Raw genomic sequence first — 25,965 nt, 5'->3', positions numbered from 1 at the left:
ATCTGGTGTCATAAGCAAGCCCTGAACCCGCGGGTGGTCAGCTGCACATCCTGGTGCCTGGCCTTGCAGCGCAATGCAGCACTTCTGGCACTTGGCACACAGCCGTGGTGGAGCTCGGGCCCTCGACGGCCAAACTCGCAGCTTGTGAACATCAAGCAGCAATTTCTTCCCCTCTTTGCCATGAAGGGCTCCTGGGTGAATTGCTAAAGAACCCATGGTGGGCGCTCTGTCCTCCCTGTCAGTCTGTCAGAAGGCAGCGATTCAGACTGCGTGAGCGATTCCCATTCTTCCTTTCCAAGGGATTAGTGACAGGGAAAGACTTGAGGGCTTTCTTTTCGGAGGCAGAATTATTCCGTGGCAACATTCGGCAGAGACAAGTACATATTATTGGATTATACAAGAGTTTACAGCTTCAGCCTTCATTTTATAGCAGATGTTGCCCAGATGTTCACCATTGTGACAAAGCCTGTGAAAACATGGGTGGAGGCTGGAAGGAGATCTGCTCCCGAAACTGAGTGTGAAATTCCCCTCCCTGGAGAGCCTAAATCTTGGCAAATCCACATTTTCCACAATTCTGTCTCAAAGACTTAGGTTTTAATCAGGGATTCTCTCCACATCCCCACTGCTTTGTAAAGAGGGAAATTTTCTCACAGAGAGCTAGTTTAGTATTGAGTCCTCCTCTGAGCAAGATCACAGAGAAGCGATCTTGAGCTTGAGCCCAACCAAGCCTTCATTAAAATAAAGCTCTCAACAGCAGAAGGAAATTCCAAGAAATTCTGCACCCAGAAATCCTACCAGCTTTCAGGGAGAGGTCTGGCTTTTTTTGCCATTAAGAAAATCTCAAATTCCAGTTTCAGACTTTTCCCCTTGTTTTAATTCTTTGTTTTTCTGACCTTGTATTTTTGTGCTGACTGTTCACCATCATGTAAGCCTTGTTAGCCTTCAGGGAAGGTGGACCATAGAAACACCAGCAGCCTTTTTTCAGCAATAGACACTGCAGGAATGCAAACAGGAGCCAGTTTCCAAGACTGCAGAACTTGTACCCACAGTCAAAACCACACAGTGAGCAGAATTCAAACCTCACAGGGTTTTACTTTGATTATGCAAGACAAACATCTGAAAGAGAAATGTAAATAAGGAACAGCTTAGCCTAGGAACTGTGTAACTGCACCAGGTTACATGCTTGATGGGAAATGCTTGTGCTGAAGCCACTGGAGATACTTAAAAAACCCCCAACCAACCAGCCACCCAACTCTGAAACTGGCTAGTGTCTGCTGTTGTTGAATCCCAAACCTTGTGATGTTTTGGAAGAAAGGTGTACAAATCCTAAAGAAACATTACTAACAAGTACTCTCCTCTGTTTAACTCCCTGAAAGGAATCAACACACAACTGGTTGTAGGAAGGATTTTAAGCTTGTTCCTTGAAGCTCTTCTCCAAGAAGAAATCTTAAATACTTCATATGTGGGAAAGAATCTCACAAATGTCTCGTTTAACATTTTGGTGGTTTTTTTTCTGGTGTGGGGCTGGTATCAGAAAGACAATGTGGAAGTGCTGCAACCTGAAGCCCGCCGCTCAGAAATAAGAAACGTCAGCAGCTCTTCAGAACAGAGTCAGCCATACCTTTTGTTAATGACTGTAAAATAATGCATCTTCCAAGATGAAATTAATGCAAACATGTTTCTAAAAACAGGTTTTGGAGGGTTTTTAATCCTCTTTAAAAACACTTCTTAAAGAACTGCAGATCTTTCCTCTTCTGCATCTAACAAGACATGTCAATAAAGTGGCTATACTACAGAAACCACTGCACAAAATGGTGTTAAAAGTATTTTGACTGCCTCTTGGATTTGATTTACAGTAATTAGTTAAATTAAATGCAACATGTCACTATGATTTTGCAGATGAAAATGATCCTCCTCAAAATGATCTGTGCTTTTACAGATACAAAACACTTGAGTTTGGGTCCTACAACAGAGAACACATTCTCATTATGGCTTCAGGGGTAAGAGGAGAAAAATAATATTTAAACTTAGAATCATAGAATGGTTTAGGTTGGAAGGGACCTTTAAAGGTCACCTAGTCCAACACCCCTGCAATGAGCAGGGACATCTCCACATAGATCACGTTGCTCAGAGCCCCATCCAACCTGATCTGTTGGGGCATCTACAGCCTCTCTGGGCAACCTATGCCAGTGTCTCACCACCCTCATTGTAAAACATTTCGTCATTGTATCTAGGCTAAATCTACCCTCTTTCAACTTAAACCCAGTGCCCCTTGTCCTGTCATGACAGGCCCTATTAAAAGTCTGTCCCCATCTTTCTTATAAGCTCCCTTAGAGCACTGGAAGGCTGCAGTAAGGTATCCCCAGAGCTTTCTTCACTGGGCTGAACAAGCTCAACTCTCTCAGTCTGTCTTCACAGGAGAGATGTCCCAGCCCTTTGGTCACCTTCATGGCCCTCCTCTGGACTTGCTCTCACAGCTCCATGTCCTTCTTGTCAGGGACCCCAGAGCTGGACTCAGTACTCCAGGAGAGAGGAGTAGAGGGGCACAATCCCCTCCCTCGAGCTGCTGGTCGTGCTTCTTTTGATGCAGCCCAGGACATGGTTGGTTTTCTGGGCTGCAAGTGCATGTTGCCAAGTCATGTTGAGCTCCTCATCCCCTGACAGCTCCGCATCCTTCTCCTTCAGGACTGCTCTCAATCCCTTCATCCCCCAGCCTGTAGTTGTGTTTGGGATTGCCCAAAGCACTTGTAGCACTTAAATTGATTTGCATGCTATCACTATGATCTTCAACACTGCCTAGCATCTAGAAGCTTAGGTGGCTGCAGGAACTGTCAGGACTGAGGTGGAGGCACAGTACTCCCTGTGGGATTCCTGTTAGGTACATAATTCCATACGGCATGCTGCTGCTAACAAGTCAGCAAGATCTGCTGCTGCATTGACAGCAAAACTGATAATAAAAGTTGACACCCTTAAATATGCTAATGAGCAAAAAGCAGCATGTGCTAAACATATATGACTATAGCACCTGACTCTCCACCTAAATTATGTGAACCGTCACCCCTGGGAGGGAATGGCTGAGACTGGGGTATAAAGGGTATGGAGGAAGCTGCCCCTGTGGAGGGAGAGAAGAAACTGAAGACCCCAAAGAGGCAGTCAAGGGGCTGTGCTGTTTCTCCTCCACCCAATACAGGGACAGCTCCTTGGTAAGCAAGTCACTTTTTTGGTGAAAATAGCCAGGATAGCATTCTGTTAGCATTTTAATTCTAATTATAGTCATATGTCAACGCTACTGCAGTAAGTGCGTTTGTCAACAGCAATCCCAAACTCGTTACATCTGTCCCTTTTAATAAACTTGGTTAGTTTCCACTTTGTGGAACTGTCTCAGGAAAGGTTTTTGGGTGCTCTGACAGGCAAATATTGACTCCCCTGTACTTGGCATTGGTGAGGCCGCACCTCAAGTGCTGTGTCCAGTTCTGAGCCACTCACCACAAGAAGGACATGAAGGTCCTGGAGCGAGTCCAGAGAAAGGCAACCAGGCTGGGGAAGGGGCTGGAGGGCAAATCCTCTGAGGAGCAGCTGAAGAAGCTGGGGGTGTTCAGCCTGGAGGAGGCTGAGGGGAGACCTTATCACTGCCTACAACTACCTGAAGGGAGGTTGTAGAGAGGTGGGAGATGGTTTGTTCAGCCAGGTGACAGGAGACAGGACAAGGGGAAATGGCATGAAGCTGTGCCAGGGCAGGGTCAGATTAGATGTTAGGAAAAATTTTTCACTGAGAGAGTTGTCAGGGCCTGGAACAGGCTGCCCAGGGAGGGGGTTGAGTCACCAGCCCTGGATGTGTTTTAAAAAAGGGTAGACATGGTTCTTCTTAGAGATGTGGTTTAGTAGAGAACAGGAACAGTTGGACTCCATGATTTTAAAGGTCTTTTCCAAGCTAGTCATTCTGTGATGCATCTAATCCTTTAGGCACAAACCGCCAACCGAGCCTGAGGCTACGACTGGGCCTGGCATGCCTTGGTTACCCTCTGAGGAGTCCAGAAAGCAAGGGGGTCCTTTCTGAACCTCATGACTCAATGGTAGGGCCTCCCTCACCCCAAATCTCATGTTGCAACTAATTCCATTACCCATTCAAGGAATGATCTACTCGTTTCTCTGGAGCAGTCTTTCAGCTGCTGGTAGCTACTCCGTGGCCCAATTACAGAGGTCAGAAGCTCGTGGAGTGTGAAGAGGCGCATCCTTTCGCAACCCGACTCACTGCTGACACGTATCAGAATCTTCAGCAGTTTTGGTTATTTGCACAATAAAAATAAAATAACAGGAGAGAACAGGCATGTGCCCACATGCAACAACTTCCTTGTGCATTCAAGTGCCTCCCTCCCCCGCCAATGCTACCCTCCCATCTCCCTCCCCACCCTTTACAGATCTACCCAAAATTCAATGTCCACAAAAAGAGATGGTTTATTGGACTAAACAATGTAATGTTTAAGACACTGTATTTGCATTAACAATGCTGTTGCAGAGGTACATAAAGTGACACATGGATTTTTCTGCCCCCTCCCTCTTTAAGCATAGCAACTAAATGACAGAAAGGGTATTTGATGCTTTCCGAGTCACACAACTTTGACAGATTATAAAGGAACTTGCATACCAAATAATTTAAATAAAATTTCAGCTTTCTGCCTTGCTGGATTCATTCTGTGCTTTTGAGTTCTCTTGAAGCTATGAAGAACAACAAACTATTAAGAGCTTTAAAAGTACAAATCAGATCTGACTCAACCAGAATGTAGAGGTGATCATTCCAAGAGACTATCCTTGGGAAAGGTACATAACATTAGCTGGCTTGGACTCAGAGCACGAGTGGCAGCTGTAGAGTTGGAGTAACACTAGGAAGAAACTATGAAGTGACATAGACAGGTCAGGTCAGATCAGTTTTCCTTTTCTCTTGGTCTATCAATACACCTCTCCTTGCAGTACCATTGTGTCTGTGCAGTGGATATCCCAGGTGTTATGTTTTTTCCTTTTCTTCAGTGTTTATCAGAATTCTCACTATCCAAAGGGGGCTGGAGCACCTCTCCTACAAAGACAGGCTGAGAGAGTCGGGCTTGTTCCGCCTGGAGAAGAGAAGGTTACAGGGAGACCTAATTGCCATGTACCAATACTTAAAGGAGTCCTACAGGAAAGCAGGAGAGGGACTGTTCACCAGGGAGTGATAGGCCAGGTTGGATGGGGCTTTGGGCAACCTGACCTAACGAACGGTGTCACAGTGGACTGGAACTAGATGATCTTTGAGGTCCCTTCCAACCCAAAGCATTCTATGAGTCTATGATCTTCAACCTAATGCACTGACAACCATGCACATACAAATGCATTTATGCATATTCCACAAGAGACTTCTCACTCACAGCACAAGATAAACAGTACAACATATTGAACAGTCTTTGTTAAATCCTACTTACCATCTTCTTGTCCAAAAAAATCATTATGCTAATATACAATGAGGCTTTTTAAAAACATACATGAACAATAACTGCTCAAACAGCAAGTATGATTAATTTCATCAGATGTATTCTCCAGAGTTCTTTACTGATCAGTCAAACCAATACAAACTAAACTGGAACTACATGAAATTCAGCCCTTCACTTTAAATGAGGACAGATGAGAGCAAAATGCCTTCCTGGCAGCAGCGCAAACCACGGACGGTCACAGACCTAGCGCAGGAACTGGCACGGATTCGAACTGAGCCACGGAGACCAACCAGCAATCTGCAGGTACAGGAGTACTCCAAAGAATCTCCAGATGTACTACAAAAGAGCACTTTCAGAACAGCTGCTTATGGGAATCACATGGCAGAGGACAGTCAGCAAAGGCCAGGAAAGGGGAGTACTGAAGTGTGCAGTTAGAGTGTGACACAAAATTTCACTTTGCTGGTGGAAGTAGCTAGATGTTTACTGTGTGACAAGGCGGTGAAGCAGGGCTACCCTCTCCCCCATAGGATCACAGAAGTAACTGGTGGGAGGCTTCATGAGTAGCTTCGCTCTGGCATCAGGTCATGCTCTGAAGCTGAGCTCTAACGCGGAGATTGGCTGCAGAGCCTTTGCCTCGTTCACCTCAGCAAAACTTCTAAAGTTTCAAATCTTCCAACCGTATCAAAGAAAAAAAAATAAAGAGGTGGGGTTTTTTTGGAGGGGGAGGTCGGACTCAACAATTTCTTGAGGTCCCTTCCACCCCCTACAATTCTGTGATTTTCATTTGCTCTCCTTGCAGCTCCCCCTCCAAACACACTAACAGCGTCTCAGAGGAGCACACCTGATTCTTTACCAGAAGATGCAAAGGAAAAACAAGACATGCACAGCAGTAATAAAATATCCAAATAAAAATCCTAATGCAAGGAAATGCTGCAGAAAGAATTCTTCTGGTTCTACATCTGGACCAAACCCAAGCTGTCTGGGTTGTGAAGTTTTACTGGGAACTGAGAGGCACCAATGTTTTGAGAGAGAGAGACGTGTGTCTGAACCGAAGGTGCAGTACATCGCTCCAGCTCTCTTCAGGGCAACAAGAGGTTCATTCACTGAATGAGATCCGAGTTCTGGTAAAATGTGGCGACACCACCTGCTGAAGGAGAAAACTAGGAGTCTTGTCAGACCTTCAGGAGAGACGGCGGTGGGGGGAAGACCTGGGGATACCCAGTGTTCCTCCTGTGCGAGAGCATTATTTCAGTTACAGTACATAGAAGCAGCCAGCCTGCAGCCCGACAAGCGCAGGCCAGCTTTGGCACTTGTGTCACTCAAAGTAACGTGGCGACTGTTCCCAGCTCAGCGGGCAGCCCGCTGTGAGGGCTGACCTGCAGCAGCAGCCACGGGAGCAGCCAGGCGTTTCTTACCCCAGGGAAAGCTTGCTTACCATCTGTAAAGCTATGCCAAGTCCAGCTGTTGCTGAACAGAGACGTGAGGTAATTGTTATTTCCAGAAGAAGAGTTAACAGGATGCCAAGGTGTCGCACAGGAAGCAATGGGGTAAAATCTTAAAACACATGGCCAACCAGTATGTTTAAAAATCTACGTTGTCTTCTTCATTTCAAGCCCTGTCCAATGAAATGCAGTTCAATAGCATGAAGTGCACGTTTTCTTAAACTGGCTCCAAAACAAAATATATCACTGGAACAATCAAACCCTGAACATTCCTTAATTAAATGAACAAGTCCCCCAAGAATGATATGGGCAGAGACCATACTTTTTGTAGACCAAACCTGAGCAGAGACTGGGTTTTGTTTCTTTTCTGTAAATAGAGACAAACAAGTATTTTCAAGATACAGCTGAAGTGGTGTCAAAATAGTGATGACCCAGGTCACAGTCAGAATTCTGTATATACAATTTGTATTAACTTAAAAAAATAAAGAAGTTTAAAATACCTCCAGAGAACATTCTAGGTTAGCAAAATGTCCTGTACAAAAGTAGGCCACATCTGTTGGTTTAAAAGAAGTCCGTAGCAGTTGATTTCTTCTTAGCTGATAGGGTAAATGTTTTCTTTACGTGGAGCTCTCTTGCTGGGGTACCTGTGGGTGACTTCAGCACCCCATGACGGGGTTTCTGTTCGGGATTGAAAGCCACACGGGAGGGTCCTTCTGGGCTCACTAATATACTTTTGTCAGTCTTTTTAAATTCTGTTGAAAAAACAAGCAAGCAAGTCAAAAGAAATAGAACTCCTGGAGTAATAGTGCAGAATTGCCCAACTCTGGCAGTCTGCCTTAGATGCTCAAGTCCCCCACTAAGGGTCAGAAGCCTAAGGCTTTGCAAAAAGCATGGAGACATGGCAGTGAAGCGCAACCCTCAGTAGAGTCCCTGCAAGAAGGAGCTCTGTAGCAAGCCATGGAGAGGCTGTGAGCCATCCCCGTGGTTTCACAGACCACTGGAGACCCTGGGCTGCTCCTCAGAAACAAGAGCCCCCAGCTAACCCAAAGAAAACCAGAGTTTAGTTTAAAAGGTGAGGATGGGTAAGCGGTGGCCCTACTCTTGACTGTTAAACAGCACTGCTCTAGAGACTCTTGGTTATTCCTTCTGCCAGCAGGTAAGCATGTTTTTTCCCCTCTTTGTGCAGCTGGTTACATTACCATAAAGACATATATCTTAACCCACTATTCTCTGTTTGGATTTGGCCTCTAGCACACCTCAATAGAGTTTTAAAAAACCACAGTTAAAGGAATACATGGAATAAACTTTTATGCTATGGAGCAGAACCTTTATTTATTGGGGAAGACGCTGGCTGCTTACATGTGGCACCCAAAGAGGGGCTGACATACATCTGCTCATTACCGTTAACCAACCACAGGCAGCCAAGATAAAACTGACACCTTGCTATTCTACAGCCTGAGCTCATCAGCACCTCTGTCCTGCCAGGCAGAAATGACCAATGAAGACCAGAGAGTACGTGTTTCCCTAAGAGGTGCCCTGCAGAACAGGCGGCTCAGGAAGGAGAGCCCATCATTCTGCTGCACTCTATCTACGGGTCCAGCTGCAAGTCAGTGAAGCTGGAATCACACAAGGCTAGCTCTTGGGCCCAACCCCTCCACTCTGCAGGCTCCTCTGGGCAGGAACTCGAGGGTGATTTATAAACTATCTACAAATACTGGGACAAAAAAAGGACCAGAATCTTCCTGTTCTAGAGAGGTGAAGAGTACAGGTCTGTATGAGTGCACACAGCTTCCCCCTTCCTGGCCACAAGAGACTGTGGAGACACACAGACACATCAGACTCACCAGCAGTCATGTTTTTATTCAAGCCAAACGTGACTTTTTTGGAGCTGGATGGCTGCAGCTTGTTCAGCTATAAAGCAAAATAAAGACATGAAATAACATAAGATTTCTGAGGCAATGCTACAAGTTCTTTGGCATTCCAACAAAAATAGTGCAAAGCAGCTTACTTCCTTCGTTTGACTTAGAACTCCCCCAATTCTCCAGCACTGACCCCTGCTAGGGCAGGGCTGCTTTTCTAGCTGAAAGCAAACATTCCATTTGTGATCTCCTCAATGTTGTTACGTAACTCAACAACAAAGCCACATTTGTGTATTAAATACACTGGCCCCACCACACTCAGGGCTCCAAATGCTAAGAGGGCATGAAAAGGTATCATATATTCAAAAGGTTTAGAGAAGAGGGCAGTCTTTTGAAACCCTCTACTGTTACCAGGCTCTATAAATGGGAAGAAATGGAGGCTCAAAGTCCCTTAGCAAGGCTGAAAGTCAGTTTATGCTTCTGCTGTCTTGTGAAGCGAGCAGGTTCAGAACGGTGCCCTTTCAACAAGAAGTTATTTATGAAAAGAAGAGGGAAGGAAGAAGAGATTTAAAGATGCCTACAGCTCGTCTTCCAACACTCTAGTGCCACACGTGACCCCGTCTATACGGAAATGCAAGAGCATTTCCAGTTTTACCTCCCCATGTTATGAGACTAAACAGGGAGTGGAAAAGGCAGCACGAGTGAGGTCATGCCCGTTGCCTGGGAAGGTGGCTTGGGAAGAGACCTGTGCCCAGGCTCCGCTGTCATCCCTGAGATCCCGTTAGTTACCTGCACGGATGGCCTGGCGGAAGACACGGCGCTTCTGGATTTCCTGAAGAACACCGACTTTGGCAAAGTTGGCTTTTCAAATTTTACAAAATCACTTCCTGGCTTGGCTTTCTTTTTCTTTACTGGTGACAGAGCAGCGCTGCTTTCCTACACAAGAAAGAAAGGAAAAAACAGTCTCAGTACAAAAGTACCGTGCTTAACTACACCTAGTACAGTGAGCTGTGCTCAGAGCTTGCCACACACAGCTTCTGCCAATACTGCCACAGCCCAGAGCAGGCTAGTTGGTTTGCCCATAGGCTCACCATCATGGTTAACTCTCAGGAGTTAGCTTTGCAGTTAGGATGACTGAAACCAGAACTTTAAGTAGGCTCTGTGCTGAAATAGGAAGGTCGTTGCAAAGCAAAGGAGGAGTAACTTGTAATATAGTTCCTTGGCCTGGCAGAGTGCAAAGAAAGATGCTCTCTTTGTGTGCCTGATAAGATAATGCAGCTCATGAACAAACTCAGTTTTAGGCTAGGAGGGAGACTTAGAAGAAAAAAACCCGAGTATGAAGTCTGTTTATACCCTCAGAATTACAGCTGTTGTGTAGGGCTACTAGTCTGCTGCCTCACGTGCATACCCAGGACTGACATTTAACGCAATCCTTCCCTGCTGCACAAGGCAGTCCTTAGCCTCTGTCCTGACACTCATAGCTTCACAACCTGTTGTCTATGGGCCCAAGGTATCTGGACTACCATGAGGAGAGGTTCAGCTACGCTTCACACCAACCTACGGCTGTGAAATTCAGAAGCAGTTCACAGCCACTCTGTGGAAAGTGTCCAGAGGCATTTGAAAGTGGTTTGTAGATCACTCTTGCCCTAAATAAAGTGAAAAAGCCTTTTACCTTTCTGAATTTTGGAGACAGCTGTGATATAATGCTGAACTGTCTGTTTTTCCCTCCCCTTCCCTCCCCCCCTTGATATCTGAAGCTAATTCTTTGGGGGTACAGCTGTCTTTGAAATCAAGAATCAAACCAAGCCCCTAGCTTGTTCTCAAGCAGCAAATTTTTGAAGGTGACTACAATTGCACCTTTCCTAGTGAAAAAATACAGTATTATCTTTGTAAGAAACTGAACCATTCCTAAACATGGTTGTACACAGCCACCGATGACACTAAAGGTCACAGCATCATAGTCTCTGTTCATTCCTCTCCCAAATACTTTCCCCATACAGCACTAACAATTAGTTTAAGATGGAGAATGTGCTAGCAAAAGAAGCCACTACTGGAATTGCTGAGGGCAATTTCACAAGGCACTTATGCAAATCTAACTAAGCATGTGCTGCTGCTGGAAAAGACATGTTCCATCTTTCCATTCTCATTCTTTTCCCAAAATGTGGCCTCTGTGAACACGCTGTAAACTCAGTCAGAGACCCCAGGCAAAAGAAAAATTAGCCCAGGGACAAGAAGAGGAGGACAAAGAGGAGGAAGAGACAACCTCATACCCTAACAACCTAAATTTCAGCTAGATGAGTTCTTTCAGCTGAGTAGCTGGCACAGGCTTTGGTGTGGTTGCACAGGAGGATGTAAGGTGTGTAAGGCGTGTGGGTGTGGATTTCTGGGAAATTGAGCTAATTTGGTCACAATGCATGATGACATCAGCACATAGCCTGCCCAGGAAGCCTCACACTGAGAAAGATAAAGCCAAATTTGACCATGAGCCTGGCAGTGCACGAAGAAGGCAAAGAAAAGAATGAGATCTACATACCTCCTTCCTGCTTTTCTTGCACGCTGTCTCCAAAACTCCATTGGCTTCGACAGAGCCCAGCACCTCTTTTGCTCTTCTCTTCTTTTTCAAGGTTGCTGCTTTCTGGCTGGAGACTTTCACCCCTTCCAAGCCAACTAGTTTTGCCTTCAATTTGCCCTTTCTGGAGGGTGCAGATTCTGACTCTGCATCTCCCGACAGGGTCCCCGGCAAGCTCTCCTTGTTGGATTTCACGTCAGTTGGCTGCAAAAGGGTACCCCCATTCACCAAGCCAGCTCCTGCCTTCTGTTTCTTTTTCACAGCCTTAGGAGTTAACTGTGTGATGGATGGGCTGACATCCTCTGCCTCGCTGGCATGAGCTGGTCCATTCTGACACGCTGGTTTTACAGGAGGAACAGTCTGCGCTTTTGGATTCATTTTCTTCAGCTGACTCTTTCTACCATGCTCTGCATCAGCCAGACTCTTCTGCACAGAGTTACTGTGATTTGCTGTGGTGTCAGTTGCTACATTTGTGGTCTCATTTGCCTCATTTACTAGCAATTTCTTTTTCTTCCTGTCCTTGTTATTTTCTGGCACCTTTCCCTGGCTAAAAACATTAGATCCAGATGTTTTGGTTATTCCCTCCTCACAATTTCCGTCAGCCGGTCCAGAATCAGCACTTGGACTATCCCTCTTCTTCCTCTTTTTCCTCTTCTTCTGGGGAGCTGATGCTTCCTTCACACTTGACATCTCTTGTTCATCCTCTAAATCTACCCCAAAAAGAATGCCTTATGAGACAGATGTGAAACACAAAGGTACCTGCAATAACAGGGTTTATTGTTTGTTTTTCTTTCCCTTTTATTTTAAAATAGGTGTACCATTCTCCTGCTATCAGCCAGCATGACAATGGTACTGTTACAGTTGGTCAGGACACTGCTTTCCTCTGGTACCCAGTCTAATCAATATTTTGCTGATCTTGCCTCATTGCAGCTAACATCTAAGCCAGTCCCTGTCACAACTCTATTTTATATATTCCTAGAAAAAGTTATTACTCAGCTTTTAAGCCCACTGAAAGGCAATACAGGGGTTCAGTACTTAAGTGAGATATTTTGGGGTATTACAGGGCTAGTGCCACGTCTGCATAAGCTGTGATGCTAGAGACAACTGCATGTGGTTCTCAGTACCTGCCCAGAAACACCCTCAAATTCCTCTATTCCAACAGTCATCCTATTTTAGGGAGACTGACGTGTTTCTGTTTTCCTGCAACGAATGGAACAGTTCAAGGGAGCAACGCAAACAACTGCTTCCAGTTCTGCTTCTGATTGAAACTTCTGAGGTGACACACGCCTCAAATTTGGTAACACAATTTCCACCACTTTCAAAGAGACTTTAATCTCACATTTAACCTTCATCTGCAACAGGATACAAACCAGCACATCCTGAACAAGGTTTACCTTCTTCAGAACAGCTTGTAGCTGATACTTTGCCAAATTACACAAGTGGCTGCAGACTGCCTCTCTTCCAAAGGTTGATTTTGCTTTACCTTTTACTTTTTCCACCTTGTTTTTCTCCCAAAGCTTGGCAGCTTTTTTCTTTCGCCTTCGCCTGCCAAACTCATCGTCATCATCTTCATCCGTAGAAACGTCTTCGGGAATATCTTGGGGGAAGATTCCTGTTGAGGAGGAAGGATAAGGTTTCTGAAAACCAACGGTCCTGTTTCCATGAACTGTTATGCTCTTCACATACAATATAACTCCCACAGAAGGAAAATCAACTTCCTTGTTCCCCCCTCAACCCAAAAGACAATCATAGGGGTGACACCTATTTGTTTAAGCAAAACTACACACCTTTCCTTTAAGGACAAACCACAGAGTTGCTCCAGTTGTGAAGGGGATTTGGACATCTCGCCAAAAACATGTAGTATGTTTTAATGACATTAAAAAAAAAAATATCTCAAAACCCCCCAAAACAGTATTCTTGAAACACACATTAAAAATAAGAAAAAGAAAAAAAGAAGAAAAAAAAAAAAAAGAAAGAATTTTGCAATATACATTGTATGGGAATATTCTCTGTCTTTTAATGGAAAGGAACTGCTGCTCAGTCCTTACCTTCTGCTAAGTCCTGGAACCTGGAGGTGGGGAGGAAGGGAGAGAAGGAAAAACAAAACAGTATTACTGATTTAGTACCAATAACAGCACCACTAGCAGCATAGTGCCACTGTGCTTATTCTGGTTTTGTCAAACTATGAACAGGTTTTACACAGGAGAGTGACAGAGAGCTCATTTCGGAAGAGGCCTGCCTCAGAAATACAAAACCTCACTCCAAATCACTGGAAGTACCGAGAAGAGAGCAGTCCAACGCTTCCCCTGTAACTTGCACCGCGCATCATCTCATGTCACACCCTGGGGTACAACCCACCCAGTGTAGCTGCCCCTCGGCTTGCTGCAGCTGTCTAGTACCGCTGGGGAACAGCGGCACAGCCTTCAAGCCCCTCACGCCTGTCAGCCAGGGTCGTGAGGCAAGCCCGTCACCGGGACGAGGGAGGGTGGGGAGAAAGCAGAGTAGAAGCTGTGTAGGACAAGGTGTCACATGCAAGGTGTATTTCACAGAACTCACTTTTTGACCAGCTTGTACAGGCGCTTTCTGTTAAGAGAAGGTGTATTTTTCTTGCTCGCCAACTCAAAGAGTTTGTCAGCAACAGCCTTATAATCAAACTGTTGGAGGAAAGCACCATACAGCTTTTCTTAGCTTATTCATGCAAGATAACCCAATGTCACGTTATCAACACATCAAGCAGCATACACATTCTTTAAAAAAACCAAACACTTCCTTTAAACCCAAAGTATTTTTTTCCTCTGACAAAATTTACAGCCCCTCCACACACGTACACTGACTTTTACAGGTGGTTGAATTCAGTATCACTCTCTCAAACACTCCTAACCTTAACTCTTACTCAAGAGAGAAGTCAACAGACTTCAAATCTCCTGCAAAATATTCAGCGAAGTATCAGATCTGATGCGTCATGTCCTAATTCTAATCTTCAAAGCTGCAGATGCATGAAGCACATCTAACTGCATATGTGTTTGACTGCTGGGTCTGTCAAAAGATCACTGCACCAGAAGGGGGTCTACAAACCCCCAAAATGCAAAATGTTGCCCTCTCTCCTATGTATTCTATCATCCATTACTTTTGCTCCTACTGTCAATGAAACATACACTGACTGCTTCATCACCCACAGTGAGATGGCTTTTGCCAGACTCCTGAATTGGGAAAGGAGAAGCAGAAAAATGAAGGTATGGGAGAGAGAAAAGGAGAATCCAGAATTGAGACACAGATATATGTTCTTATAAACTTCTCACAGAGTACACATTTCATAAATACCACCTGACAGTAAAGCAGAAGAATAAAGTTTTGTAACATGTTTATCTGATTGACACTGTTTACTTCTGTCCTGCTTGAGAGGGATAGGGAAAAAAAAAAAAAAAGAGACCAGCAGGGAATATGAGTAACAAAGGAAGCAAACCACAAACCTGGAGAACAGCCCCGATACCATCATCAGCATTTTCATCAACATCCTCTGGGTTTTCAGAGTTCGGTGTTGATTTGCTGGACATACATCTGTCTGCTATTATGACAAGAAACAAACACAAAACAAAAAACAACAACAAAAAAATCAACCAAATATTAATGGGTAGTTTGTAAAAGCCAAAACAGCACACACTACTCTGATAGATGGAAGATCAGGTGCATTTTTCTTCAAGCAATCTTATGAGCCAGGATTTATTTAACTACTTTATGCCACCAGTACACAATGCACAACTGTGGCATTATCTGAGCGCCTTTTAAAAAACTGCCCCTGTACAGAGTGTATCTGGGTTGAAAACATTTCTGCTCAGGTTTTGGTTTTTTTGTTTGTTGGGGATTTTTTGGGTTGGGTTTTTTTTTTTTTTTCCAAATTAAAACTGTCAAAGAATACCAAAACCTCATCTTCTTCAAAAAATGTTACAGACATCCAAGAGCCAGAAGCCAGACTGGGTTACCATCTAGCACTCTTGAAGACAGCTGATAATCGCCTCATTTTATAGAGGCTGATTTCTGCAGTCACATTGTTTCAGCACATGTGAAGTGAAGAGAACACAACTATTCTGACAACAACTTGAACCTGTGCTTGACTGGTTCAGAGCAGAAAGGTATTTTTAAGAAACTGATTTTTAAATCCTATCAAGTGTTACCAAGGCCATTTAGAACTTTGTCCTCACCTTTGGCTTTAAGCACCTCTTCATTCTCCTGCTTGTCTTCTTCAGACTCATCCTCCTCATCACCGTTGCTACCCAGTTCCTTCATTAAGTCCTCAATGGCGTAGGGGGACTGATCCACAATGAGCTCGAAGATACCAGTGGCTACAGCATGCAGCACACGTCGGCTGTGTTACAAGAGAGCAGGGATGAGGGTCAAAAGGCAGAAGCATACAAACCCTTCCCTCTCACATGAAAAAAAAAAAGGGAATTTGAGGGATACGAGGAAAATGGGTAAGAAAAAAGAAAGTGGAAGAGGACCTAGCTCTCCAGATGAGGAAAGCAAACCTGATACTTCCTAAACAGCAGTCCTTTAATCCAAACAGCGTCCTGCAAATGCTCTCCTCTTACATTTCATTGTGTTCATATGCTGCTCTATATCACACTCCAACACAAAGAATCTAACCAGCTCAGCTGTTCCATGCATGTTTACAAAAAACAAAAAACAAAATCAAAACCAGGCAAAACCAACCAACAGAAGTTGATCTAGTTCTTATGAATCCATGAAGATTATCTAGACCTTTGGTAAACACAAGTTATCTTCAAATGACTGTGGCCACTGAAGCTAAAATATCCTTTTTTAACTCCACATTCTGAAGTTATGCTGTGACTCTTCTTTAATCCCTTTATTATCATGCTGAGTGATATATGCAGATATTTTTAAATTCTTTAAAAAATAATTAAACTTACTCCTTTGATTTGGCAGCAATTCTGCAGAAAGGTTCAATGAACTTGAGATTCTGGTCTGCTGTGAGCTATGTGATTTGAAAGAAAAAAAATTAATTAGACAGTAAATACTGTATGTGTATACTCAAACAGCACAGGCAGCAACAACTGAAGCCAACAATAATCAAGTAAAAGAGCACTTTAAAAGCTCACGTTGCTCCTCAATTTGGGTGCATTACACACAATCAGCCAAGAGGAGGCTTCATGGCAGTTTCTGCAAAGGCAAAGACTGGAGAAGACATTTGCATGAGGGCAAACAGGTAACCCCTCCCTCTTGGAAGAGCCACATGAGAATGCTGCAACTTTTCTATCACTACTCCCAACCCCAGTTTGGAGAGGTGTACCAGTACTCAGGAACCTGAGAGAAACTACTGTGCTCTCACTGTCTCTACTAAGACACGAACCAAAGTAAAAGCATAGATAGTAGCAAGCCACTTTCTTCGTGAGTAGTCAATGTTGCTATGTCCCATTTAAAACTGAAAATATACATAGTCTAAAAATCAAATGCTGCCTGACACAATTAACATGAATCAGGAAGAAAATTACAATGTATTTCCTAACCTCCTTTGCACCAACTTTAGCCAATTCAGCCAGATAGATGTCAACGAAGTGAAATTTTATTCCAGTGGGAGAGTTGCTGTCTGGCTCCATAACTTCTTGCATTAGTACTTGCAGTAATGATTCAGCCAGACTGGGAGCAGAAAAAAAAAGAAAAAGGAGAAAAAAAAAAAAAAAGAACAAGTTATTCATATTCAATAGCTCATGTTTTGTTTGCTGTGAAAACAAACTCCAGGCATTCACAGTTTGACCCTTTTTTTTTGTAAGATGGCTGTCCAACACTCAGAAGAAATAAATCCAGTGACCCATTTTCACATCATAAAGCAAACTTTCAAGAAAAAAAAAATCCATCTATAATTGTCTCAGATGATGAGACAATTCACTCAGTTTTCTACAGTGAAAATCAGTGTTTTAAATTTTACACCTTACTTTGGACTGAAGTCTGTTATGCCAAATGATTGATGGACAAGAGGGGGCGGGATTCTGCCATTTGAGCAGGGTATTCTGAAGACACAGCCATCACATTCACCCATCTTTAATGGGCAACACCTCGTTCCCTTCCATTTTATGAGAGGATTTTCACTTTGATGCATACCCAAGGATTAAATTTAATACGGATCCTTCTGTAACTCATTTCTAATGTGCAGACTGTGCCTCTGTTAGAGCATGTTTTCCACTGTCCTTCAGAGCAACACGATTACACTGAAGAACAAATCAAGGGCTAAAGGAAGGGCAGGAAAGAAATCATTGTCCCAGTAGCTCAAGCCAGAAGGGACTGGGCTGCGTACAAGTAGGACTGTGGCTCTGTTCAGTTACTGACTTCTGGGGTACCAACAAATTCTGCTCACTGAGACATGCTGTCATTGCTGCATCTAAGCAGCACTTGGAACTTTTTTCTTTTTCTTTTTTTTTTTTCTCTCTGAGGCCTACCCTTGCTCTCTTTTAGATAAGTGCAGCTTTGTATAGTCCATGCTTTCTCCCCTGGGCGTTCTGTGGGACCTCCTACAATTTTGCCCAGAACAATCATTTCCAGTTCCAATGAATTTAAAGCATTCCAAAACCAGAAAGATTATTTCAGCTTTGCCTTATAACACTCCTTTCTTCAAAAGCATTTCAAAAGAACAGAGAAATGGAAGACATGCTGGGCAGCTTCTAGGCTCCAACTAAGAGGGGGAGGCAGCTCTTGAGCTCCCTCGCTTTGCAAGGAAAGGAATCATGATCTTTGCTTCCCATCTTTGGGCCCCCAGGCCACCCTTACAGTAAAGCTGGAAAAAGGGAGGCCAAATCCATAGGAAAAGTTGTCAAAGATCAGTTTGGGTGACCATGTCTCTTCCATGGAAATCTAAGTGGGGAAGAAGGGCTCTGGCTTTATCAAACCTCCTCCTGCACTTTCTGTCCCTGTCAAGGAGCACTGTTATCTTTTCAACCTGTGGGCACTTCCTCAACACAAAATTAAGGTAGAACAGAGAGGAGGTGGTGTTAGCTTTGTGTTCCTTTCTATTTCCACAAAAACATGTCTATATGCATTCCACATTTCAGAAGGCATGAGAGTGAAAGGATAACTTAAACACTGGGTTATCAAGCACTTTTTTAATTAACATGCTTAAGGCTCCTCTTCAGTTTAAACACAGAGCAAGCTTAGAAGTGGCACAAGAGGTCTAGACCGCACAAGATGACTGCAATTACTTGCCAATTGATGGCATATGGAAGTAATACAAGCAAAACCACTGATGTACCCAACAAACAGGAAGTCAGTTGACAATTAGGGAGATCTATCTTACCAAATGACAAGCCACCATAATTAAACACAGTAAAATAAACATTAAAAAAACCTCACAGCCAATCAGAAAAAACCAACATAACCAGAAAAACACTAACCCCCCTTGTCTCTACTTTCCAGGACGCAGGTTCCCCAACTCACCTCCCCACTGGTGATACTCCACCAGTAATGCTCCTGGCTGAATCAGTCAGATCTAGCAGACTCCATTAAAAATCTGGAGCCCTCATGTTTCACGACTGCTTGGAGCGCTGCATGACAAGCCCCTGCGCTCAGGTTTTGCATAAGCATGCAGGAATTACTTTCTCAAATCTCTTCCTGTGAAACACACACTACAGGGCTTAGGAGAACAGGAGACTTCGCTAATTGCAGAGCGTATCTAACTTAATGAAGTGTAACACCTCACGCTGCTTCTAAACTACATTTCATAGTGATCTGCAGACGAGCCTTAGTGCTACGACTTCACAACAGTGCCATCTATGGAGAAACAGGATCTACTAAATGAAAAAATCATTTGATAAACGTAGATCAGGCAACTTCTTTACGATGCAACCACGTTCAGAAATGTGCTTACCTTTCATCCCACTCATTTCTTTTCAGAGCCTCAAAGGATTGCCTCAAAATCAGGCGCATTAGCTGCAAAGTAAAAATTTAGTTGTAGGTGATGTTCACAAAAACAGATAAAGGAGTTACTGTGGCTACAAGGTGAATACATGTATTACTGCAGCTGTGATATGGATACTGTTCCTAGCACAACAAGGTGGAAAGCTTCCTTATGTGAATGTTTTGACAGATTCATCTATCACACTGAGCAACCGAAGGATGCTGTGAAGCTCAAAAGACAATAAACTATTTTCATATCCTAAGCCCAGAAAAATCCATGACCATTTCTACCACACAGCTTTCTCTTGCTCCACCACCCTAATTTCTTCATTAAGCGCTGCCAAATGTAAAAGTATCCACAGCTTAAACTGGAGATAATATGGGGCAAAAGATAACAGTAATAATTTATTTGAAGCGTGCACTAAGAGACAGCCATATGCAAAATAGCTACATTAAACTGGTTCAGAACACTTGACTTACACAGATACCTGGTTTCTGCTAACACTGAGAGACAAAAGCCAGCAGTGAACGTGCCTGCAATTAACTTTTTTCAAAGGAGATTAAGAAGATTTGTTGCCCACAAAAGCAGGTCTTTTATGATTCTTCTCTTGCCAATTTTAACTTTAGTTTTAATACAGGGTTTCGCATTGAAAGAATTCTGACAGCTGAATGCACTACAGACAGTATTTTAGTAGTGGAAACTTGGGGTTCTAGTGACAACTTATATAGAGTCATAAAAAAAGTCTTTGAACAGCCTGATCTAAACAACTGATGTTAATGCAGTGTCCACTGAGACAATATTTATATCCCATACTGAAATCAATGAGAAACTTCACTATGCCATAGAAGGTGGCAAACAAGGAAGCACTTGCAGCCTGACATAAACCATAACGGCTCTTAGACTTGCAGTGGTGAGTGAAAGCCTTTAACACAAGTGTTTCCTGCAGTGCATCACAAAGACTGTCACTTCTCTCACAATATACATCAATGCACATGCAGAGAGAACTGCCTTCCAGCACACTACCACCACCACCACCACCACTCTTCAGCAAGAACAGATCCCCAGGAGAGTTACTATTACCATATAGTACTTATCAAGACGCAGATAGTCAATCCCATTCCATTCACGGTTCATAGTTTGCCAAAATGTCTGAACGAAGAGGAGTCCTGTAAGAGAGTGAGAAGAAATTAACTGCTGGTCTGGCACAGCTGTTTGTTTCATGAGTCTAAACAAATCTCAAGAAATCACTTTGACGTGAGAAAGGGATGTGTTTCCCTAGGGAATTACCTAGTGATGGGGACAGAGCTATGGGAAGACATGCTTGAGAATGTACAATGACAAATCAAACTTCAGAACAGCACAGGAAAAGGCACACAGCCACTTTTACAGAGAAGCATAATTACATGGACAGCTTTGTATCTATTGTGTGTTACACACATACAAGTTCGAGAAAAATATCAGTTCTGCACCCGTTTCTACCCACGCAAGCCTGGCATTCACTGAGCACCTATTTCAAGTGCATTTTGAACATCAGGTGCTTAACAGTTCATGAAACAAGGTTGGTTTTGTGTAGGAGATACACAGAACAAGTAATTCTATGCAGAATAGCAAAGTAAGGGGACAAGTTTGTTTTGCTACCCACCCTGCAAGTCTCAGTTTTATCACACTGGAGACATGACTCTTCCCCCACAAGAACCAGAAACAAGCCACATCTCATGCTTCCCTTGATGCCATCACACACACACACACACCAGTTGAACAAAAAGCAAGGAAAAAAACCTAAAAAGCAGCACCCCTGTCCATCTGTCTCTACTCTAGCACTGTGATCGTGACCTCAAAATTGCCAAAGATGGAAATACCTTACAAAACATTGGATAATGAAATAGTACTTACGAGCCTCTGTGTTCTGAATCACGTGGATAAGCTGTGAGATATTGTTTGCAAGTTCCTCCTAAAAGTAAATATAGTTAGAATGATATGTTTGAGAGCTTGGTCTCCTCATTAAACACCACACAACCAGAAAACAGCAGAAAGTACCAATATTGTGAAACATCCCTCAAAATACAAAATATTCTCATATCACCTGCTTCAGTACTGCAGTTATTCTCCAGGATTAGGTCAGTTATAAGAGAAGATTTGAGGGTATGAAGCCCTGCTCATTCCACCAGATCTCTGCACAAGTAATCTTTTTGACAACAGACAAAATTAAATTACAAGGAAAAAACCCCAAAACATTTGAGTTAATAAATGATGTAAAGCTTTAGGGGTACTGTTTTCCTATAGCTTAGTTATAGGCAGAGCTCTCTGTGCTACGCGCGAGAGAAAACTTGTTCGTGTGAACAGACAAGTGATTTGCAAAATTACTATGTGAGGTTACTAAGATTTGGTACTCCAAAACCAGTTCTTTTAAAGCAGGGAGGCAAACTGATACTGGTTGACAAAAGCCAGAGGAGACAACGGTGGTAGCAGAGGAAGAAAAGAAAAGAAAGCGTGAATCTTTGAAAGGGTGCTAACTTAAGGTGGCAGGTATGTTCCAGGTGCAGTCAAAGGCAGCCTGCTGTTACTCCTCTGGTTGTGCCACATCAGTGTACTGTGTAGCAGTATGTATTGCAGGGCTGGCTCTGGAAGGTAAACAGCTACACCTGTCATTCAGAGGGTGACTCCAAACGTGATGCCATTTAGGCTTCTGTTCAAGTGGTGAGGATCGCTGAGTGAGAGCCACCTCTCCTGCACATGCCACATGTAAGCAGCAGGGGAAAGAGAGAAAAGTTAGCAAAACTCACCAGGGTCATTCTCACTATTCTGAATGAGTATGTCCCCACAGTGTGTTTTAGAAGAGAAACACTCCAGCAAATATAAAAACAGTTACTATACCTGTAGCAGAGGTTTATCCTGCATCCACATACAGTAGAATAGCCCCTTCCATATTTTTAGCAGTTCTTCCTGGCTGAAACCACCTACGGCACAGAAGAAGTCTGAATGTAAATGAAAAATCCCACATTTCCACTAAAATGTTTTAATTCAGTTCCCTCTACTCCCTGCTTTCTTTGGTTTTCTTGCATTCTGTTGAGCAAACCTTGGCTCCTACTGCAAGCACACTAATTGGAAAGCAACTTGTAGTCTGGTGGTTCACAGAATCACAGAGTGGTTTGGGTTGGAAAGGATCTCAAAGCCCATCTGGTTCCACCCCCCTGCCATGGGCAGGGACACCCTCCAACAGCCCAGGTTGCCCAAAGCCCCATCCAGCCTGGCCTTGAGCACTGCCAGGGAGGGGGCAGCCACAGCTTCTCTGGGCAGCCTGTTTTCCTTTTTTTTCAATGAGCCTTCCTGCCACCATCCACAGCTGGCAAATAACAATCCTTCAAGCAAGATATTAAAACCCGAATCTATTGCATTAGGAAGTGCAGTGCACAAAACTTAAGGTTTTCTTTACCTTAAAACTCTCTTGAGAAAGATTTTGGTTTTAGGGTTTGGACTGTAACTCTGTCCCCGTATACAGTGTGGGAGCTTGGATTAGCAATGTTACAAGCATTCACTTGAGACATGCTCCTTTAATGCCTTGATAGCATCTCTCCTTGGGGTTATGCTGTTACGACATTGCTATCATTAAAATTGTTGCAATTTTTCCTATTCTGGATAATCTCTAAGGACCAGATCCACATGGGCACAATTCCAAGGCAACTACCTAAATCCTTTATAGATCTGGGCCCAAGGAAGTGCAGCTCTGAGAGAAGAAATCACTCAACAATCTTTCCTCTTTTACTAAAAGTAACTTCTATTTACTTATTCTTTCATCAACTCATTTACCAACGTCCCTGCAAAGACACCCTCCTATTACAGGCCCAGGACAACATGCTCTTCTTTGCTTTCAAGGTAGCTAAGAAGAAAAAAACCCCACCTAATAAAAGAGAGATACTTCCAAGGCATAATGTGTGCACCCACACTCCTCTGCACATGTGACAACATCAGCAGTTCTGTGCCTTCTGTAGAGTTCAACTTCCTGTTGAAAATGAAGGTCTCCAGCTCTCTGAAGACATTTCCCCCACACAGCCCGTAGCGGCCTTAGCACGGAACTACGGCACACGGGACTGAGGTGAGAGCTGGCTGAACTCCACCACCTCCTTCAACAGTCAGTGTGTTCTCAGCTGTCCAAGTGAGGGTACTGAGGTGGGTTGGCTAACGTCTGCACCTCCTCCCTCTGGGAAGGCTGGACGGAGCTCAGGCTGCTGATTAAGAAATAACTTTTTAAAAAAAAAAATCTCTCCCCTGAACATAACACTTTCCTTTCAAGTCCAGAGATGTTAACCTTTGTTTTAATATTACTAGCTTGAATAGCACGTACCAGTAAGTAAACCTAAGAGCTCTGGAAATTAGTAACCCTGTTTCCTACTCATTTGCATTCCATGGTGGGCTGACTCTAGTACGCAAAAGGTTCTCATCTGAACTGACAATGTCCCTGGGGTGGTTCCCTCACATCTGAAGGCATTGGCTTCCCCTCCAACCCTTTTCCCCTCAGACAGGGTGCTCCGGTTCCGTTCGGCAGGCTACTTCCACAAACATAAAGGAACCTGCGCTTTGCAATGCACAGAGCACTACTGAACAGAGAAGCCGTGTCCTGCTTAGGACTCCAGGGCTAAAAATAGCTGGAGGCTCAGAAAGTACTTTCAGCAAGTACTGCATGCACTTGCTTGCTCTTATTAGCTCTCAGGCAACCCCCAGATCTATGGTAGCTATCAGAAATGGGATAACGGGCTTTCTGGCTCTGTGGCCCGACCTTGTAAGGCTGTCCTGATGTGCTCTTCCCCCTGTTAAACGTGGCTGGTGAGTCAAATACTATTTGGAAAGTGAAGAGGGTAAAGGAAAGAAGTAACATTTATCCCCCAGTGCCTTTTCAAGGAATCAGCTAAGGTTCAAGCAGCATTCCAGTTTCAGTTTAGCTCTCAGGGTGCCACGTCTAGGCTGGCCACCTCAAAGACACAGGAGTATGTATGCATAGATCTCAGTACCACTTTCCCAGCTGGAAGGTTTACTAGGTCAGACACGGTGCCTGCAAATGCTCATGACCAGTTTCCCTTCTGTGTTGTGTCCAGCTTGCAACACAGTGTACTGCAAAAGGCAGTTCAGAAACATCACAGAATCTCTTGGATATCTCTACATGGTGCTCCTCATTGCTCCAAAGGGAATGGTTACCAAACTGGATCCATGCATTCACACAATGCCACGACTGAGCTCACAAGCCTCCTATAAGCTGTACCCATGAGCAGAGGGTGCACAGAAGGCATCTTCAGGTGCAGGCAGCTTGAGACTGGCCAGGCTAGATGCAAGCTAGCTCATGTATTGGTTCTAAAGTGGCAAAGCACAGCTCAAAGAACGGTAATAAATGTTTTTTGAAAAAAACTTCTGATACCATGAATGGGGAGCTAACATGTAACCCAGATAACCCAAATGGATAACAGCAAATAGACTAGATTGCCTCCAGTGCTCCTGCATACCAGTCATGGAAACAGGCAGCCACCACCTCACCAGGTGGCACAGCAGAAAATATATCACCGAATCATTGAATAGTTTTGGTTGGAAGGGGCCTCAAAGCCCATCTAGTCCCACCCCCTGCCATGGGCAGTGACAGCCTCCACCAGACCAGGTTGCCCAAAGCCCCATACAACCCACTGCCAGGGAGAGGGCAGCCACAGCTTCTCTGGGCAGCCTGTGCTGGCGCCTCACAGGGAAGAATCTCTTCCTAACATGCTCCAGATCCTGACGTGGGTTCAGTCTGGGTGAGGCCGGTGCCTTTCCGTCCTGTCCTGTTCCTGGGAACGAGCTACACCACTCCCATCCCCGCAGGGTTAATGCCGCCGGCCAGAGCCCTCCTGGGGCCAAGCAGATCCTCCCCGAGCCCTCCAGCACCCCAAAGCCTGCCGCGGGGCCCGGCCTGCCCGCTCCCACCACGGGGAAACTTTATGGGCGAGGACGCGCAAGGCCCTCCGCGCCGCTAACGGCTGCTGGCATCGCCTGACGAAAGACAGGCGTGAAGAGAAATAAAAACAACCCCAACAAGGAAAATACATTAAAAACGAATCAAAACCGAAAAGAGACCCCCTCAAACACCCCACGGGCGCCGGGCCCCGCCTCCACTTCCCGGCCCGGGCCGTCACGGCCGTGACGGCCCGGGCCGGGAAGTGGAGGCGGGGCCCGGCTCGCCGCCACACGTGCTTCACCACCCCCGCCACCCGGCCGGGGCCGCTGCCTCGCCCGCGCCTCCCCGCTGACGCCGCCGGCCCCATTGCGGTCCCAGCCGCTACAGCCCCCCCCCCCCCCAGCCCCACCGCCCGCGGGCCGCGCCGGGCCACCCGGCCGTGCCGGGCCCTACCGGCCGGGCGCTGGGTCCGGACGCTGATGTAGCCCCGCAGCTTCTTCAAGGCGCGGTCGCGGATGCGCTTCTCGTTGGCGGCCAGCCGCTGCGCGAACTGGATCTCAGGCGGCTGCAGGGCGGCGGGAGCCATGGCCTGCCCCGTCCGCTCCCGTCCTGAGCCGAGCCGAGCCGTCCCGTCCGCGCCGCGCAGAGCCCGGCGCCGCACGATTGCGTCACGGGCAGCCCCGGCGCCCGCCTTTGCTGTCATCACAGGGCGGGCACCGCGGCGGTAGGGGAGCGGCGGGGGGCGGCCCTAACCCGCCCTGTAGCTGGGCTGGCGGCTGCGGGAGCGGCGCCTGAGCGCCCATCTCTGACCGCCGGAAC

The 25,965-nt window shown here is 45.0% G+C and overlaps 2 protein-coding genes across 2 annotated transcripts in view; one reads left to right on the top strand and one right to left on the bottom strand.

Moving 5' to 3' along the window:
* Window positions 1-7,286: 7,286 nt before the first annotated feature.
* On the bottom strand, window positions 7,287-25,732 carry RRP1B (ribosomal RNA processing 1B; the record flags this gene model as incomplete). The annotated part of the gene is made up of 16 exons (XM_084272128.1): window positions 7,287-7,656; window positions 8,749-8,815; window positions 9,553-9,699; window positions 11,297-12,042; window positions 12,816-12,944; window positions 13,381-13,400; window positions 13,889-13,986; window positions 14,803-14,897; window positions 15,532-15,695; window positions 16,258-16,322; window positions 16,855-16,984; window positions 19,203-19,264; window positions 20,313-20,398; window positions 21,126-21,183; window positions 22,107-22,189; window positions 25,600-25,732. The coding sequence occupies 16 exons, from the start codon at window positions 25,730-25,732 to the stop codon at window positions 7,466-7,468; spliced, it is 2,274 nt and encodes a 757-aa protein (XP_084128254.1). The 3' UTR covers window positions 7,287-7,465.
* HSF2BP (heat shock transcription factor 2 binding protein) overlaps window positions 25,731-25,965 on the top strand; it is a gene marked incomplete at its 5' end in the record, with an annotated part of 37,105 nt that continues 36,870 nt past the window's right edge. The window contains one exon of the mRNA XM_084279416.1: window positions 25,731-25,870. Coding sequence (XP_084135542.1) covers window positions 25,731-25,870 — 140 coding nt within the window. The remainder of the gene's footprint in view (window positions 25,871-25,965) is intronic.

The sequence above is a fragment of the Gallinula chloropus genome (genome assembly GCF_964237585.1).
Source record: "Gallinula chloropus genome assembly, chromosome: 1".
NCBI classification, from domain to species: Eukaryota; Metazoa; Chordata; class Aves; order Gruiformes; family Rallidae; genus Gallinula; species Gallinula chloropus.
The sequence above is the reverse complement of the archived record's forward strand: the minus strand, read 5'-3'. Positions and strand labels throughout refer to the sequence as shown.